Here is an 18,774-nt window from a genome sequence, read left to right as displayed (position 1 = left end):
GCGCTGTAGGAGAAGGTGGGATGCCAAAGTGGAGTATGTGGTCCCATCAATCATTCCTTCGTACAAATTATCTAAATATAACTCAGCCCCGATAAATATGTGGTTTGCCAAGAAATTTTATATTTAGATCAGCACTTCAATGTGATGGAAGTGAATGGAAAAGGTAAATGGAATTCTATGCTTCAGTTATAGTTATGTTTGGGTCAGATACATGTCTGTCAGCCTTCATTATACTGCTGATATTACTCCAGTCCAAGCAACTGAACTCGTTTCTGTTCACTGAAGCTAGTATCACAGTTAAAATTCAAAGGAAAAGCTGATGGTTTTCCCAGCAGAGAATATTTCTCACCTAGTCTCACTGGTATATTGATACATTTCACTGATTGATTTAAGATCTCAGCAACCCTACTCCACAATGTCTGTCGAGGTTTATGTGCAGTTCTGGACCATTTTCTACCATATGCAAATTCTGATATCTGACTCATGAGCAGGTTCCTCATCTCAATCTTGTTTCCTACAATAGTTCATACTGGTACTTGAAATAGTCGGCCATAAGGCCAATTTCTGTAACGTTCAAGCTCGAATGTATGAATTGCTTCTTGTAGTGTTTTCTGCTTTCTACCATGCATCATTTCTGGTGCTTCATCACAGTCTCCAAGACTAACTCATCCATTACCAAAGTGGTACAATTCCCATCCCTTTCTCAGTCTTGTATCCCTCCCAAAACCTATAGATTTATGAAGCCCAATCTTAACACTTCCTTATTTCCTGGTCAACACCAACTTCACTCAAAGAATTTTCCACCTTGATATGGAATTTGGCCTTCCACCCAGTGATTTCTCAATAAGTAAAATAATTCAGCAGTGAGTCCTGTGATTCTGATCCTTTAAATATCATGGAAAGCCTGAGAGTGTTCTTATACAACGGGCGGGATTTTCCGAGCCCCCGCCCCAAAATCGCAATCGGCACGGGGATGGAGAATGGCCATTGACACCGAAATCCGGCATGGCGCCGCTCCCGAGATTCTCCGGTCCCTCCAAAATCATCACGAATCGCGCACGCGGTTTACGTGCCGTGGATAGGGGGCCATTCACAGAGGCCATCACAGTGATTCTCCGACGAAAACTTGCCGAGTTCCCCACGGCATGGTTCTAACCACGTTCTGCCTGTCAGGAACGACCACTCTGGTTCCTTCACGGGAGAGGGGGTGGGCCTCATGGACGGCCAGGCTAGCGATCGGGGCCACCGATGCGAAGGTGTGCGCGATCCCAGAGGAGGCCTATATTTTCAGGGCCAGTGTGCGGTGTGAGTCCGCCATGTTGCACTGGGGTGCTCAGACTCCCGACCGGAGGAGCAGGGCCCTGTACCGGCAGCCAGAGCTGCGAGCAGCGCCGGCCCTAGGGTTGCTGGCGCCCCGGGCAAGCTGAACTTCGGCGCCCTTGGGGGGGGGGGGGCGAGGGGGGGGGGGCCCGAGGGGGGGCGGGGCCAAGGGGGGTGCGGGGCCGAGGGGGGGCGGACCCGGGCGGGGGGGTCGGACCCTGGCGGGGGGGGGCGGACCTGAGAGGGGGGGCGGACCCGAGGGGGGGGCGGACCGAGGGGGCAGACCGCGGGGGAGGGCGGCCACCGCGCATGCGCTGGTTGGCACCGGCCCAACTGCGCATGCGCGGGACCCGAGTCTCTGGCGCCCCCTAGCACATGGCGCCCCGGGCGACTGCCCGAGTTGCCGGTGCCTTGAGCCGGCCCTGGCTGCGAGGAGTACCCATGGGCCTTGCTAGCCCCCTTCAGGTAGCAGATTCACTCTGGACTTTCTTCAGGAAAGTCCAGAGTGAAACGCCTGCATTTTTGCCCCATTATTGGAGAATCCCGCCCAACATCTCTCACTTCATTTGTGTGCCTCAGGATGCATTAGGAAAACAAAGATAGTTTTACAGGATTTATATTTGTATTCATAAACATTGGAAATAAGGTCTTGTTTTAAGTGGGTTTAATTTAATGTTTCTGTTCCGAGGAGGGTAAATCCTATAGTTAGGTTCATGCTGGACAAAGGGGTTTTGTGAGTGGGGGTTGGTTATGTTCCAACCGTGTTTCTATTGTGCTTAGAGAGGGCTACGGCGTGAAGAATAAATACATCAGTAGTGGATGCTTAGCAACTGGGGCCTCGTAAAATAGAGAAGCTTTAAAGCTTTTGTTTAGGTAATTTGACTGCAGTTGCAGATGGGTAGTGAGAGAGAAAGTTGCTCTCACGGCTCTACTGAAAGCAATTAGTTTAGAAGGCGAGACAAGGAACATCTCTGAGTTTTGCTCGAAGAAAAACAATACCATAGAGCAATGATTAAGTAAACAAGTGCAGAGATCCAAAGAGCAGCTAGTTAAGGAAATTAGAAAAATGAAGAGAAGTTTCCAACAGGCCTGAGTTTAAAGATACTGGAACAGAGCACTGTTCAGTAAAGACAGGCAGAGCTGAGAAGAAGATTGAGATGCCAGAAAGATATCTGAAGCCATTTTCAGGTTTGAGAGCTTTTACTACAACCTGTGGAAGGTGAGTTGAAATAATTTTGGAAATCGGTGGCTGGATCCGGAATTTGTGTAAAAGCAGTAAGACAAAGAAATCCTAAAGGGGTTTGGTGTGAAATCCTGGAGTGAATTCACTGATAAAAGTGGAGCGGATGTTTGTTTGAAGCTGTCCCTTGGAAAACCTGGTCTGGATTTTGGAATGCAACCCGCTAAGGGAAAGTACTATTCTGAGAGAAGATTTTTAAGTGTAATTTTGGGATTCCGAGAAATCCACAGACAGTAACTTGGGTTTATAATGTGTATACTTTACCACAGTCATCTTGTGTGTTTAAAAGGGAGTTTTTGTGCTCATGAGACCATTGTAGTTTAAGGTGTACATTGTAATCCGTGTTGATCTTTAAATCTGTGTGTATTGTTAAGGTAAGGGTAGTAAAAGTCAGTATTGTCTAACAATCCAAATTTTCATATTTAATAATTGTTTTTTTTCTTGTTGTTAAAACTAATTAGCAGTCCTGTGACTCTGTTCTTCCACACTTTATTTTAAAAAAAGCAAAAATGTAAGCCTTTTGAGTTAGGGTTCCATTCTGTGATTTCCCCATCCAGTTGAAACATCAATAGGGATCATAACAGTATATAATACTTATTCCTAGTTTGCAAAGCATGTCCTTTCATCAAAGTTTTGTTCTTACCATCGGTACTCAAGGCAGATTAATTTTGCTAGTTGTACTTCAGAAGGTGGTGGTAAGTTAGCTTTTTGAATCGCTGCATTCCCTGGGTTGTACGTACACCTACAGTGCTGTTAGGGAGGGAGTTAACCCAGTGACACTGAAGGAATGGCAATATATTTTCAAATCAGGGTGGCGAGTGACTTGGAGGGGAACCTCCAGGTGGCGGGGATCCCAGATATCTTCTGCTCTTGTCCTTCTAGTGGGCATGGGTTTGGAAGGTGCTACCTCAGGAACCTTGGTCAGTTACTGCAGTGCATCTTGTAGATGGTACACACGGTTGCCACTGTTTGTCAGTGGTAGAGAGTTTGAATGTTTGTGGAGGGGGAAGCAATCAAGCAGGCTGTTTTGACCTGCATGGTGTCGAGCTTCTTGAGTGTTGTTGGAGATGCACTCATCCAGGCAAGTGGAGAGTATTCTTTTGCACTCTTGACTTATGCCTTGTAGACAGTGGACAGACTTTGGGGGGGGTGGGGGGGGGGGGGGGTGGTCAGGAGGTGCGTTACTCGCCATAGTATTTCAAGCCTTTGATCTGCTCTCGTAGTCACAGTATTAAGGAGTCTAGTCTAGTTCAGTTTCTGATCAATGATGACCCCGGGATGTTGATTGTGGGGGTTTCAGCATTGGTAATGCCATTGAATGTCAAGGGGTGATGGTTAGACCCTCTCTTGTAGGAGATGCCTGGAACTTGCGCGGCACAAATGTAACTTGCCACTTGTCAGCCAAAGCCTGGATATTATCCAGGTCTTGCTACATTTGGCTGCTTCATTATCTGAGAAGTCATGAATGGTGCTGAATATTGCAATCATCTGCGGACATCCCCATTTCTGACCTTACGATGGAAGGGAGATCACTGATGAAACAGCTGAAGATAGTTGGGCCTAGGACACTACCCTGGGCCTAGGACACTACTGTGAGGAACTCCTGCAGTGGTGATGTCCTGGAGTTGAGATGATTGACCTCCAATCACCATAACCATTATCCTTTGTGCCAGATATGACTCCACCAGCAGAGAGTTTCTCCATGATTCCCATTGACTAAAGTTTGCTAGGGCTCCTTGATATCCTACTCGGTCAAATGATGCCTTGAGGTCAAGGGCAGTCTCTCACCTCACCTCTGGAATTCAGCTTTTTTCGCCATGTTTGAACCAAGGCTGCAATTAGATCAGGAGCTGAGTGACCCTGGCGGAACCCAAGCTGAGAGTCCATGAGCAGATTATTGCTGAGTAAGTGCTGCTTGATAGCACGGTTGATGAGTCCTTCCATCACTTTGCTAATGATGGAGAATTGACAGCGGTAATTGGCTGGGTTGGATTTGTCCTATTTCTTGTATACAGGACACATCTGGGCAATTTTCCACATTGCCGGGTAGATGCCTGTGTTGTAGTTGTACTGGAACAGCTTGGCTAGGGGTGCGGCAAGTTCTGGAGTACAAGTCTTCAACATTATTGCTGGAAAATTGTCAGGGCCGATAGCCTTAGCAGTATTCTGTGCCTTCAGCCACTTCTTGGTAACACATGCAGAGAAGTGTATTTGGCTGAACACTGATATCTGTGATGCTGGGGAGCTCTGGAGGAGACCGAGAATGATCATCTATTTGCACTTCTGGCTGAAGATTATTGCTTCAGCCTTGTGCTGGGCTCCTCCATCATGGAGGATGGAGATATTTGTGGAGCCTTCTCCTCCAGTGAGTTGTTTAATTGTCCACCACCATTCATGGCTGGATGTGGCAGGATTGCAGAGCTTAGATCTGATGCATTTGTTTTGGAATCACTTAGCTGTCTATTACTTGCTGCTTATGCTGTTTGGCACACAAGTAGTCCTGTTGTTTTAGCTTCACCAGGTTGACACCACATTTTTCAGCATGCCCGGTATTGCTCCTGGCATGCTCTCCTGCACTCTTCATTGAAGCAGGGTTAGTTCCCTAGATATGCCAGGCCATGAGGTTGCAGATTGTGGTTGAGTGCAATTCTGCTGCTGCTGATGGCCCACAGTGCCTCTTGGATGCCCAGTCGAATTACTAGATTGGTTTGAAGTCTATCCCGTTTAGCACAGTGATAGTGCCACACAACACTATGGAGGGTATCCTCAATGTCTCCACAAGGACTGTGCGCTGATCACTTTTACCGATTTTGTCATGGACAGTATCTACCATGCCAAGCCCCCTGCGAATCCTATACATTTCAATAAAGTTGCCTCCCATTTGTCTGAACTCCAATAAGTACAGGCCCAACTTACTCAACCGCCCTTTGTAAGGAAATCCCTCCATACCAGGATCAACATAGTAAACCTTCTCTGGGCTGCCTGCAATGCCAGTACATATTTCCTTAGATAAGAGGACCAAAACTGGTCACAGTATTCCAGGTGTGGTCTAACTCACACTTTGTATGGTTTTAGTAAGACTTCAGTATTTTTATACTTCATTCCCTTTGAAATAAAGGCCTTTTCTATTACATTTACCTTCCCTGTTACCTGCTAATCTTTTTGTGATTTATGCGCGAGGACCACAAACCCTCTGTGCTCAGCCTTCTGTAGTCTTTCTCCATTTAAATAATATTCAACACCTTTAATCTTCCCACCAAAGTGCATAAATTCACATTTTCCGACATTATATTCCATCTGCCAAGTTTTTGTCCACTCACTTAACCTGTCTATATCCTACTGTAGCATCTTTGTGTCATCCTCGCCACTTGCCTTCCCACCTATTTTTGTGTCATTCACAAACTTGGCAATAGTATACGCACTTCCCTCACCCTGGCCATTAATATATATTGTAAATAATTGTGGCTGTTGCACTGATCCCTGCAGCACTCCATTAGTTACAGGTTGCAATCCTGAAAATGTCTCTCTTATCCCAACTCTCTGTCTTCTATTAGAGCCAATCCTCGATGTTAATACACTATCCCTAGCACCATGTGCTCTTATCTTATTTAGTAGCCTTTGAGATACCTTATCAAAATGTTTCTTTTGGGAAATCCAAGAATATTACATCTACTGATTCCCCTTTATCTACCTTGCTCATTATCATCTCAAGGAATTCTAATATAATTGGCAGGAATTATTTTCCCTTCATGAAACATGCTGAGATGCTTGGTTACATTACGTATTTCTAATTGCTCTGCTATCATCACGTCCTTTATATTGGACTCTTATATTTTCCCAATGACAGATATTAAGCTGGCTGATAGTTATCTGTGTTTTTTGTCTCCCTCCCGTTTTGAATAAGGATGTTTGTTACTTTGGAAGATTTACAATCCTCTGGGACTTTTCCAGAATTTAAGGATTCTTGGAAGATTATTACCAGTGCATTCACTATCACTGTAGTTACATGTTTTAGTATCCCATCAGGTCCAGGGGAATTATCGACCTTTAGTTACATTAGTTTCCCTAGTACTCTTTCTCTAGTGATAGTTATTTTATTAGTTTCCTCCCCCACTTTGCGCCTTGATTATTTCGTATGTTTGGAATGTTATTATTATCTTCAATAGTGAAGATTGACACAAAGTATTTATTTAACACCTCTGCCATTTATTGGTTCCCTCATTATTATTTCCCCAGTCTCATTCTCTAAGGGGTCTTTGTTCATTTTGCTCTCTCTCTTCCTTTTTTATATATTTAAAGAAGTTCTTACTGTCCATTTTTATATTACTTGCCAGTTTACCCTCATACTTTACCTTCTCTCTCATTATTATTTTGGTCATCTTATGTTGGTTTTTAAAACTTTCCCAATCCTCTGGTTTATCACTAATTTTTGCGGCATTATATGTTTTTTTCTTTCAGATTACTACTGCCCTTCACTTCCTTGGCTAACTATGGTTGATTTATCCCCTTCATAGAGTCCTTCTTCCTCACTGGGATCTGTGTTTGTTGTGAGCCATGAACTATTTTAATAAATGTTTGCCTTGCTGATCATCCATCTTTTCTGCTATACTCCTTTACAGTTACAATGCTATTTTAACTGAGAAAGCATAACCATAGAGCGTCCGCGCGGATCTTAATAGCACAAACTAAACCAAATGTTTCTATTTTCCTACTTTTAACACTCTGCCAAAATTGAATTTGTTAAAATTTAGCAACAGCGTTTCTTTTTTCCTGCCATGTTGCCTCGCCCCCTCCTGCAGTGAAGGTGTTGCTGAGGTGCAGCTTCTCACCAAATGATCATTCTTCAGAATGAGGTCTTGACAAGAATCGTAAGCAGAGAACCTTACTGCAAAAACCTCCCACCCAGCCAACCCTCTCTTTACCAATACCGCAACCTGGCTTTACCAATATTATAACATTTACCAATGCCATCAACCTGCCTTTGCCAATACACTTAAACTTGAATGCAACTCAATCTACATCAAGTGGACTGCAGCGGTTCTAGAAGGGAGCTCACCATTACCTTCTCAGGGCAATTAGAGATGGGCCAGAAATGCTCACATCCTGTAAATTAAAATAAATAGCAGGAAATCTAATTTCCATCAGAAAATGTGTACAACACATTAATTATGGCCATGATTTATGTCAACAGGTGACAATGTTGCAAACGTTCAGATAGATGATGCTTAAGCAGGAGGAGGAGACGTTACATTATGGACTCGTGTGTAGCTTCATCTCACCAAGTAACAGGCGTGATCAGGAGTGATAGGGGCAGTTGTTGAGCTTTCCCTTCCTGATCTAGGTGTGCTGAGCTCCACTTTAATGCACATACCCATGCCCCATCCCTGTCCCTGCTGAGAATAGCTAACTCAACTATAATAATCTTCATTGTCACAAGTAGGCTTACATTAACTGCAACAAAGCTACTGTGAAAAGCCCCTAGCTCACATCAGTCATTGAAACTGAAACATTCCTGCATTATATGGCTCAGTTATTTATTCCTTTAATCGACAAGACCAATAACAGCCGCACTTCTAGAGAAAGTTAACTTAACTCTGTTGTCCTATTTTAATTTATGGCACAAGTGGAATAAACTTCTAATCAGATACACACAACAGTAGCAGGAATTTTACTGTACCCTATGGTGCTAAGGTCATAAATCTTTTAACTGACTACTGATCCCTGCATTTCTAAAATCTGTTCACTTAATCTTTAACAACTGTTGCTTATTAACTTGTCCCTAGTGATTTTTGGAGTCCACTGGACATTTCAATTCGAGTTGTACTGGTCCAAGAATTGGATTCTTGTTCATCAGTGTTATCATAGTGGATGGAATTGTGCAGGTTTTAGATACTGATCTCTTTACGTAATAAAATTATTGTACTGCTTTTGACATTTGTTTCTTCTCTTCAGTATTCCCACAACATTACATCTTCAGGTTTGATTATTTGTTGCTGCAAATAGTTCAACATAACCATTTGTAAATCATAGAATCATAGAATTTTACAGTGCAGAAGGAGGCCATTCAGCACAACGGGTCTGCACCGGCCCTTGGAAAGAGCACCCTACCTAAGCCTACACCTCCACCCTAACCCCGTAACCCAACCTAACCTTTTTTTTTCACTAAGGTCAATTTATTATGGCCAATCCACCTGACTTGCACAGCTTTGGACTGTGGGAGGAAATTGGAGGAAACTCACGCATACACGGGGAGAACGTGCAGATTCCGAACAGACAGTGACCCAAGCCAGGAATTGAACTTGGGACTCTGGAGCTGTGAATCAACTGTGCTAACCACTGCGCTACCATGCTGCCCTATAAAATGAAACACAGAGTAAGCTTCTTTTAGTTAGCTTCAGTTCCCTACGTCAGTATCAAAACTATTAGGTCACAATTGTGAGATTAGTACATTTTTATGCTTTAGGATTATGGACGCGATTTAACCAGAAACAAAATCTATAACCGGTTTTGGGCGCATTTGGCGGGCTGTTTGGCGGTGAATGCAGCGCTGATAATCCCGCAATTCAACAGCACTTTGCCGTATTTTTGGCCTCGGAGAGTTTCTCTCTGCCGAGGCCACACTTAAGAGTCATTTTCTGCTGGTGAGCCCAGCGGGAACGTTTCCTCGGGCGCCATTTTGTCTGGTTGCCTCGATCCTGACAAATATCCTGTCATCAATCTCAGGGAGGCCCGCGGGAACATCCCTCACCCCCTCCACTTGTAACACTCCCTTCACGGACCAATCCCTGGCAGTGCCAACCTAGCACCCAGGTACCCTGGCACTGTCACACTGGCACCCTTGCAGTGCCCATGCCAGTCTGGCAGTGTCACTCAGGCATCCCCAGGGTGCCAGGGTGGTACTGACAGGGTGCCAGACTGGTAATGCCAAGGTGCCTGGGTGCACCCTTCCCTGTCCCAGACCACCCAGGGTTTTTAATGGCATGGGAGACTCCCCCTCCCCCAGGTGCCAATACGACTGGCCCACATTTGTGGAAACCAGCACTAAACGACACCATGGTGGGGTGTCCCAGGCATGGCCGCTAGGTCCTGGGTGCCGGGAGAATCCCGCAAATGCATATTTAAATTAGCTTAATGGCTCCTTTAAATATGCAGATCTGTAACATGCTCAGTGAGGCGAGATTGTGGTGCCTTCTGAGACTCTGTTAAATCTGGCGAAGCGTTTCGAGCATCACAAATCTCACGAGAGGCATCTCGCATGATTCAACAGCCTCATCCCAACACCAAGTCGGTCACTATGATGCTGTTAAATCGAGCCCTGTATCTTTTGGTTAATAAGACTGACTTATTTTGAGGCTGTAGCTTAAATGTAGTGTGGATGAAAGAGGTCAGATGACAGCAGTTTCTGAATCTACAATGAGTAGACCCTGAGAGTTCCATAATCCCAGAGTATTCAAAGCCGTAATTTTGCATTCATCAGGTGCACACACTCGGCAGACCCAGAAGTGGACGTGGAAGGTACTTTTGGATGTATTCCAGGACTGGTTCGTCAATTAACGGGTAGACAATGTGGAACACGCACCAAGAAATGCTAAGTGCTGCCACAGGGTGGGAGAGTAGATGGGGGGAGTGTGGCGGCATCATGAACAAAGTGGGCGCCAAGAAAATGGATGGCTGGCACTTCCAATGGCCTTTTTAAAGGTGGACAGCTGCTCCGGAGATGTCTCAGGGGGTTGCAGACCTGTACAAATTATATGTGATGAAAAAATGCAGCAAAAACTGTCTATGCAGCACATTCAAACTCCTGACAGCAGAACTCAGAATACCTCACTCCACAATCTTCCTTTTTAATTATATTTCACCCCAAACAATTCATCCTACTCTGAATCGAGGTTGTAGCGAAAATGTTATGGCTGCCTGGCCAATTGGCCCACCCACCAACCATGAAAGTATACATGTCACGTAAAATTTCCTTTCATTGAGTCCTTCAAGGGCTTAATTCCTTCCTTCAAAGGTGAAAATAAGCTGGGATCAAGGATAACTAATTTCCATTTCCACTTAGATACAAACATGTTTAGAAACCGTGCAGAGGAAGCCATTTTGAGATCGGTTCATGGGTTTCCCAAAAACCCATGAATATTACAGACAGACAAGCGTCTCTGTTTGTATTGTGTGGTCTCCAGCTATCTGAGAGGTAGAGCGAGGAAAAGATAGAAGCTGCCGGGCCGGGGCCAGAAAGTGCTAACCTTAGCATTCACCATGCAGAATGCAGGCGGAAGCTCACATTCAGATTGAAGACTGGGTGCAATGGTGAATTGTTTACAATAAGAACTGTAAATCTGGGAAGAGTGCAATGTGTGATGAGTAAAAGGAACCATTTGTAGTTGTAGTTTAAAGTATAAGTTACCTATAAAAGGAAATAATGTTTAGGCAATAGTGGTCGGAATCTCCTTTGCATGTCTGCCCTGTTACCTCTGCTGGCAAGGACGGAGATTTTTGTGTTCAGCCAAATTGCCTATTCATTGTAGCAGGGTCAGAGAATCCTGTTATCATGAACAGATGGAGAATCCTGTCCAGTGTTTTTAGTCATTTGATACAGTAAAAGTTTTAAAAGATGAAATCTTGAGGTGTTATTCTTTTGGCCTTAACTAGATATTCTAATTTCGCTTGAAAAGTTATTGGTTTCTACACAAATTATAACACCTATCACGGCCATTGGTATATGCTGCAGTGTAAGAAGCCTTGCATTTTCCATTTGCATGTTTTCCCTCGACGATTCTGTGGCTGAACTTGTGGTGATCGTAGATTGACTAGATACAAAACAACAGAGCAAACACGAGCGGGAGAGCTATAAATACACTGGGACAGGATGTACAATTTTCTTTAACGATGTTCAGAAAATATGTTAAGAGAAAAAGGGGGATGTGGTGATCACAAGTTAACCAGATGCAACACAACTGAGCAACCACTAGAGGGAGCACGGGAGAGCCATATATATAGATCAGGACAGGAAGTGAGGACACTACACAGCAGGCAGAGCTAATAGCTGGACACACAGCAGCTAGGATAGCACTGAAGGTAGCCGTACGTAGAGCTCTGAAGAATGAACGAACTCACAATAAAGCATCTTCTCCACATTTGAGACTGCGAGCTTTATTAAGACACGAGGAACAACACAGAACTCATCAACGGCAGGTTAATTTACTCCCTGACGTGTGCTGAGTTAGCTGGTCAATATGGAATGGGTGCACTGCTATTAACTTCAACATCCCATAACATGGGGGAGGAAGGGCGAGAAATCAGCTGAGAATCCCATTCCTTCTTGTAGTTCAGTTACTCATGCCGAAAAATTTTGGCATCGGGGTAAGATCGGTATCAGACTTGGGCAGTGATGTTTCCACAAGGCAAATATCCTGTCATCTCTAACAATCAAGCCTTGCATATAAAGAGATACAGGAAATGTGACAGTATCCATGGAACAACTCCAGCAAGTATGTTGACTCTCAGGGGAAGAGGAAAGGAGATGAGAAACAGAAGGAAATCCAGAGTTTGCAGTACTCAATCTTGCAATCTGAACAAGAGTTCTTGATCATTTTACATCCCTGCAACTGATGGTATTGATTGTCGTATTCAACTGGTAAGGGGGTCAGGCACAACTAACAAGCTCTTAAATGACATTCAGGAACATCAAAACTATTAAATGGTGATGTGTCCGTGCAGGCATCCCCTATCTGGACCTGCCGGTGGTGTTACTAGACGCTGAGTAACAGTCTCTACCTGACCCAAACTATCAAGGTTCTCCTGGGATGTGGTGCACCTGTATAATAATCTATTTATCTCAGCTGTGATAAACTATATATGCAAGCATTGACATGCTAACAATACTTTCTCCATAGAAAACATGGAACTAACTGGTTGCTGTGACTCTTAATTAAATTCTTAATGAAGGGATTGTTTACTCATCGACAAGTCGTAATCTCAGTGATGCAATACAAGTTTTTGGCAACTTCATATATATTTGAACAGAAACAGATAAAACATTTAAAGTTGCATTCATATGTTATGTCCCTCCTATTAATTGAAAATCTTCTTACTAAAATTCTCTTTAAATGTGTTTATTTCTGCTTTGGTTCTCATGCTTACATTGCACAAATGTTCGTCATATCATGTGTCCAGTACTAATAGCACATGTGGTTGAAGCAGGAAGTATCAAAAATGAAGCAGACTATATAACGTGGAAAACATCAAAGTAATTTTACACTTTATTCACGAAGCAGAATTTCATATATGTTAGCCATTATCTGGTGAATTGAACATACTGGGGCGAATTCTCTATTTGGGAGACTAAGTGCTGATGTTGGGACTGAATCGTGAGCGTTCTACATGGATGAAAATGGTGCCAGTCTTGAAGAGATTCCGGTCCCATTAATGGGCTAGCACCGGTGCCACGTAGAGCTCGCACAATTTCAATGCATACCGACCCTCATCCCACTCATGGTGATGGAATTGGTGGTGCTTGAGCACACCCATCCCGTTGATGGGTCGGCTGGGGCCAGAAGGAACCTAAGAGGATGGCCGGGGGGAGTGGGATGGGCACCCATACGGCCTGTGGCGCTAATTTCCCAGTGGGCAGTCAGCGGTGTGCGGAGCCACATGGCTGCTTAGCAGGCTGCGTCAATGATAGTCCATGCTCAGCCACCCTGACCCTACGGCCAACCTCCTAGCTGCTCCACCGCTATTCCTCCCAGTGCTGGCAGATGCCACCATCTCCCCCCCCCCCCCCCCCCCCCCCCCCCCAAGGCAGTGACACAACTGTCAGCACACGACAGCGATGTTGGTCACTGTACCCCCTCCAGCACCCTCAGCAGCCACGGCGCCTGTGTCCTGATTTGAAATAGTGCAAGTGAACCTCGCCATTGGTAATTCTCCCTGGTGGAGGCCGAGCATCGCTGAAGGCCTGGAAAATGGCAGGTCGGGCCTGTCAAATCATTAAATCTCCTCCTGATTATTTCTTACCTATGTATTGTCCTTTGCCTTCCCTGAAAGGAGGTCCTGCTGGGCCTTTTACCATTGGGTGCATGTACTTTGAAGGAGAGTAGCCTCCACTGAAAACATAGCCAATGATGGTCATCAACAAAAGGACGAAGATATTCGTTTGCAGCATTGTCCTTTCCTGTGTGATCTGTGTGAGAAGTTGAAGACAAACCGTTAGGAACGAAACTAGACTGAAACTTGAACACATCTTTATACTGACACCATCAATCCAGGTTTGGCACTGATCCAGTATGCATTTGGAACTCAGCTGAAAGCAATTGTATCCAGGTAATGTCAGAATTCTTTAAGGTATTCTCATTGCTTCAGTGTGTTCTTTTACATTTTCTATTTTTTTAGCCAAATTAGGAATGTCTACTTTCCCTTTGTCTGTGTGCTAAATGCATTAAAGTGTACATTAATGTATGGGCAGGATTAGTGATGTGTCTATGAATCTGAAGCTGGCACTGAAATGCTACAGCCCCACTGGCAAAGATGCAGTTTTGATTGGCATTTTTCACAGGCTGTGCAGACCTGATCGCGCAGCCTCAGCACATAGACTCGCTGGCTGCTGATTGAGCTCCTGTGTATCAGTGCCAACAGTAATAAAGTACAGAGCTGAAACCAATCTAAGATCCCAGTTAAACATATTTTTTGTCACTTTCAAGTATATATTTTGTATTAACTTGTCTTAATCCCAATTTCTCTCTTATTTTCCACCACTTTTCTGACTCCCATATAAGCATTATAGGAAAGAGGGAAATCTCCATTTATTGAAATGCACATACTTAAAGCTTCTTGTACAGAATTTATTTTCAAGTATTCAGTTCTGTCTGATTTATCCTTCTTGTATTATTTTGCTCTTACTACGCATAATGTGAGCAACACGTTTTGTAGCTTTGAATGGTCCAAAATCAGATCCTAATGGCACAACAGCATCTGAAGGTCTTTTTCTCCGATTCCTTCAGAGAATGACTGTCTCGCCATTACAGCAAGTAACTGCTGCCTGGATTATTCCAATATGCTGACTCCAAAAACCTTTCTTCACAACCTATGGATCAGCTTCTGCCTCAAGGTATACTCCTCAGATATGTCCCAGGCTTGCTCCTCACAAGGCTAACTTAGGACTTATTTTCAGTTTGGAATTCTGCCTCATGTTCCATTAGGAATATTGATCCATCAGCTACTTTTCTTTGAATTGCATTGAGTGCTTAGATCTGGGAAGCGGAGTGCTAGAAAGTGCTCTCAAGCAAATACCAATGAGGTTGCAAATTTCTATTCTGATATGTTTCACTGATCCTTGGTTTACCTTTAGACCTCTCATTAGTCGGGTATGTTAGGCCTTTGCAGAGGGAATACCATCATTCCCAACACCCCTTGCTGCAGTCTTTTGACCATCGTTCTGTAATACTGTACCGCAGCTGACGACAACAGTGAAACCTGTATGCCCAGAATGTCCAGCCATGCTAGCTGAGGAGAGATGGCAAATATCGCCATGTTGCCCTTTTAAAGGGAGGCTGAAAATGACACATTTTTCAAGAAAAACACTTTCGGAGAACTATATATAGTACAAGTTCAGAAGTATAGGCAGCCTGTCCTGGACCTGCTACAATTTCACATGCCTGAGAGAACAATGATACAATCAGAGAAGCTAACGGCAACCATTATCACACTTACATGTTTGGATACATGCACCCATTACGCATTCACAAATATTCTCCAAAGTGTTAACCGTACCTCTTAAATTTATCAAAATTCATATAAATGCATAATTTTCAGTTGGAACCAAAACATAATCAAGTAACTTTATAAAACGGACTGAGTGCATCGGGTGATAAAATCTCCCAGAATGAAAACTGACTAAAACAATCATATTTATTTTTATTATTGCTAGACTGAGAAGCAAATCTGCAACACTAGACAGAAAGCTGTGTTGACCCAACATCAAGATGATGAAAGAGAAGTTTGCTAATGAATACTTGTACCACAAGCGGGAGTTTGGTGTCATTTGTGCTAATTTATACAATATTTTGCCAATCTAGTCAAAATAGCTCTGTTTTAATTTGTATAACATAATAAATATTTGAAGGCAAAGGATACAAGTTGCGAACTTATACCATTAAACATTGTCTCTCAATATGACGCAGCCATAATCACTTTGAAATTGCTTTTGGGAAAAGTGCAACGCTTTTTCTTACTAACTACTGATGATATTTGTATTGTGGCTAGAGCAAGTACATCCATGGCATAATCAACAGATGGTGACTAATAATGGAAAAATGTCTAAGTTCCTTCTGCAGGAGCTACTTTAAATGGAGATCAGTTGGGATATTTAAGTCTGTTCCAAACTCGCTTTTGAAGATTGAAGGATAGTTTGCCTGCTTTTGAGGAAGAACTAGAGCTGTGAAATGACACTGTGGGACACTCTGTGTACCCTGTAACTCACAATGTAATTGTAGTGTCTACACTCTAGAACAAAATTGTTTAAAAATTACACATAATATCACAGAATGCACAGCAAAGTGTAAGTCTTTATGGTTTAATTTCTCCTGGTGCACATTGATTGATGCATTAGGTCAAATTTGGAAGTACTTTAATACAGCCATTGACCCATTTAAAATAAGTAGGTTTAAGACTATTTTAAAGCAGTTCACTTTTATGCTAAGCTAACACTCTAGGAAGCAGAAGAGAATCAAGAAATATTTATCTGCGTTGGTTATTTGCGGCTTCCTTAATGTTCCTCACACACAGCTTCGTACTAAAGCTCGGGGACAATTCAATAGCGAGATTATGGCAGTTATTTCCAAAATACATTATCCTCTACAAACCACTGAGTGAGCTGTACCTCCTGTTATTTAAAAGGAATTTGCCTCATTTATGATTTTCTTGCTGTACAACTGGCCATGTTCTCTCTATAATTACAAGCTGCTTTATTCAATAGTTCCTACTCAATGAAGCATTAATGTGGGTTAAGCAACAATCAGTGCAACCACACGCTCAAAAGATCTCTTTTCTGTTAGTGGCTTAATGGTCTTGTGCAAAGGAGGGATGTGATTACAACAATATGGTTGGAGGACAATCTTAGTAATTATCTTCTCATGTATCAATAGTGTCTAATATGCACCAACATTTTCTTCTATGCTTAAATCTAATCCATTATGGCTTCTATTAAACCATCAGGGTAGTTAGTATTTAAACAGATGTTGGGGTAGTTGTATGACATACGATTCATTTCATGAGAAAAAAGATGTGGTCAGGACATTCAGCATGTCCACATTGACTCTTACCAATTTTTACAGATGCAGCATAGAAAGCATCCTGGAAACTAAGGAAATTCGGCCTGTCAACATTGATCCTTACCAATTTTTACAGATGTACCATAGAAAGCATCCTATCTGGCTGCATCACAGCCTGGTATGGCACCTGCTCGGCCAAAGACCGTAAGAAAGTACAGAGTCATGAACACAACCCAGTCTATCATGCAAACTCACCTCATAAGAACATAAGAACTAGGCGCAGGAGTAGACTGATCTTTTTGTGCACTCAGCTCCACTTACCCGTCTGCTCACCATAATGTTTAATTCCTTTACTGTCAAAACTCTGGGCGCGATTCTCCCAAAACGGGAGAAATCGTAAAGCTGCCGTAAAACCCGGGCGGGTTTTACGGCAGCGCGCCCCTTCCCGACCGGGGACCGATTCTGGTCCCCGGTCGGGGCTAGCAGCCCGACGCCGTAGGCTCCGGCAAGACGGGCTTAACGAAAATCGTTAAGCCCGCTTGCTGGAGTTAGCGCCGGCTGACGCGTCATATGACGTCAGCCGCGCATGCGCAGTTTGGAAGACTCCAACCCGCGCATGCGCGGGTGACGTCATTGCGTTTTTGCGCGAAACCCGCGCATGTGCGGGCCGGGTTGCCCCTCAGCCGCCCCGCGAATGGATACTGCGGGGCGGCGGAAGGACAAGTAGTGCGCGGGCATCGGGCCCGCTGCCCGCGATCGGTGCCCACCGATCGCGGGCCCATGGCACCCTTGGCACGGCCGTGGTACTGCCGTGCCAATCGGTGCCATGGTTATTAATAGCGAGTTTGTGACGCCGTTTTTACGAACGGCAAGACCAGGTGTGTTTGCCGTTCGTAAAAACGGTGGAAAGGGCTGGGACTTCGGCCCATCTAACAACTGAGAATCGCTGCCGGCCGTAAAAAAACGGCGGCAGCGATTCGGGTCGGGACTTCGGCGGGGGGGGGGGGGAGAATAGCGGGAGGGCGGCAAAAATGTCGGGAAGGCCCTCCCGCTATTCTCCCACCCGTCGTGGGGGGCGGAGAATTTCGCCCTCTATCTTTGCCTTAAAATCATTCAACGAGGTAGCCTCAACTGCTTCACCGGGGAGGGAATTCCATAGATTTACAACTCCTTGGGTGAAGAGGGGCGAAATTCTCCGCAACGGCCGACAACGGAGTGAAACCCAGAGTGTTTTCCACCGGTGTTGGAGGCCGCTCCTCGCCCCCTATTCTCCCCCCCCCCCCCCCCCCCCCCCGGGGGGGCTAGGAGCGGCGTTGCGAGAAACTCGGCCGCCAGGCCTTGACGCTTGCGTCAAAGCGGCGCGCTGAGAATGACGCGGCCGGCGAGGGGGCCGGAGGGGACGGAGCGAGTGTGGAGGGGGGGGAGCGCTGAGAATGACGCGGCCGGCGAGGGGGGCGGAGGGGGCGGAGCGAGTGTGGAGGGGGGGAGGGGATGGAGCAAGTGTGGAGGGGGGGAGCGCTGAGAATGACGCGGCTGGAGGCGCCTAAGTGACGTCAGCTGCGCATGCGCAGGTTGGCCGGCTCCAACCCGCGCATGCGCGGTTGCTGTCTTCCCCTCCGCTGCCCCGCAAGACGTGGCGGCTTAATCTTGCGGGGTGGCGGAGGGGAAAGAGTGGGTCTCTTAGAGACGCCGGCCCGACGATCGGTGGGCACCGATCGCGGGCCAGTCCCCTCACGAGCACGCCAGTGGTGCTCAATCCCCTCTCGGCCCCCCACAGGCCCCACACTTACCTGTCGCGCGCTGTTGAGGCTGGCAGCGACCAGGTGTGGTTGCTGCCGGGGTGAACCCATCGGGGTCGTCAGGCCGCTCGGCCCATCTGGGCCGGAGAATCGGCAGACGCCGGGAAAAACGGTGAGCGGCGATTCTCCGACCAGCGTGTCGCAAAACGCG

The 18,774-nt window shown here is 45.2% G+C and overlaps 1 protein-coding gene across 1 annotated transcript in view; it reads right to left on the bottom strand.

The window, feature by feature from the left end:
- The window catches only part of LOC119967158 (collagen alpha-2(VIII) chain-like), a 308,798-nt gene that overhangs the window by 100,583 nt on the left and 189,441 nt on the right, over positions 1 to 18,774 (bottom strand). Inside the window, exon 2 of the mRNA XM_038799325.1 lies at positions 13,574 to 13,739. Coding sequence (XP_038655253.1) covers positions 13,574 to 13,721 — 148 coding nt within the window. The 5' untranslated portion in view covers positions 13,722 to 13,739. The remainder of the gene's footprint in view (positions 1 to 13,573; positions 13,740 to 18,774) is intronic.

This window comes from Scyliorhinus canicula, chromosome 1, assembly GCF_902713615.1.
Source record: "Scyliorhinus canicula chromosome 1, sScyCan1.1, whole genome shotgun sequence".
Taxonomy (NCBI): Eukaryota; Metazoa; Chordata; class Chondrichthyes; order Carcharhiniformes; family Scyliorhinidae; genus Scyliorhinus; species Scyliorhinus canicula.
This window is presented reverse-complemented; position numbering and strand designations above follow the sequence as displayed.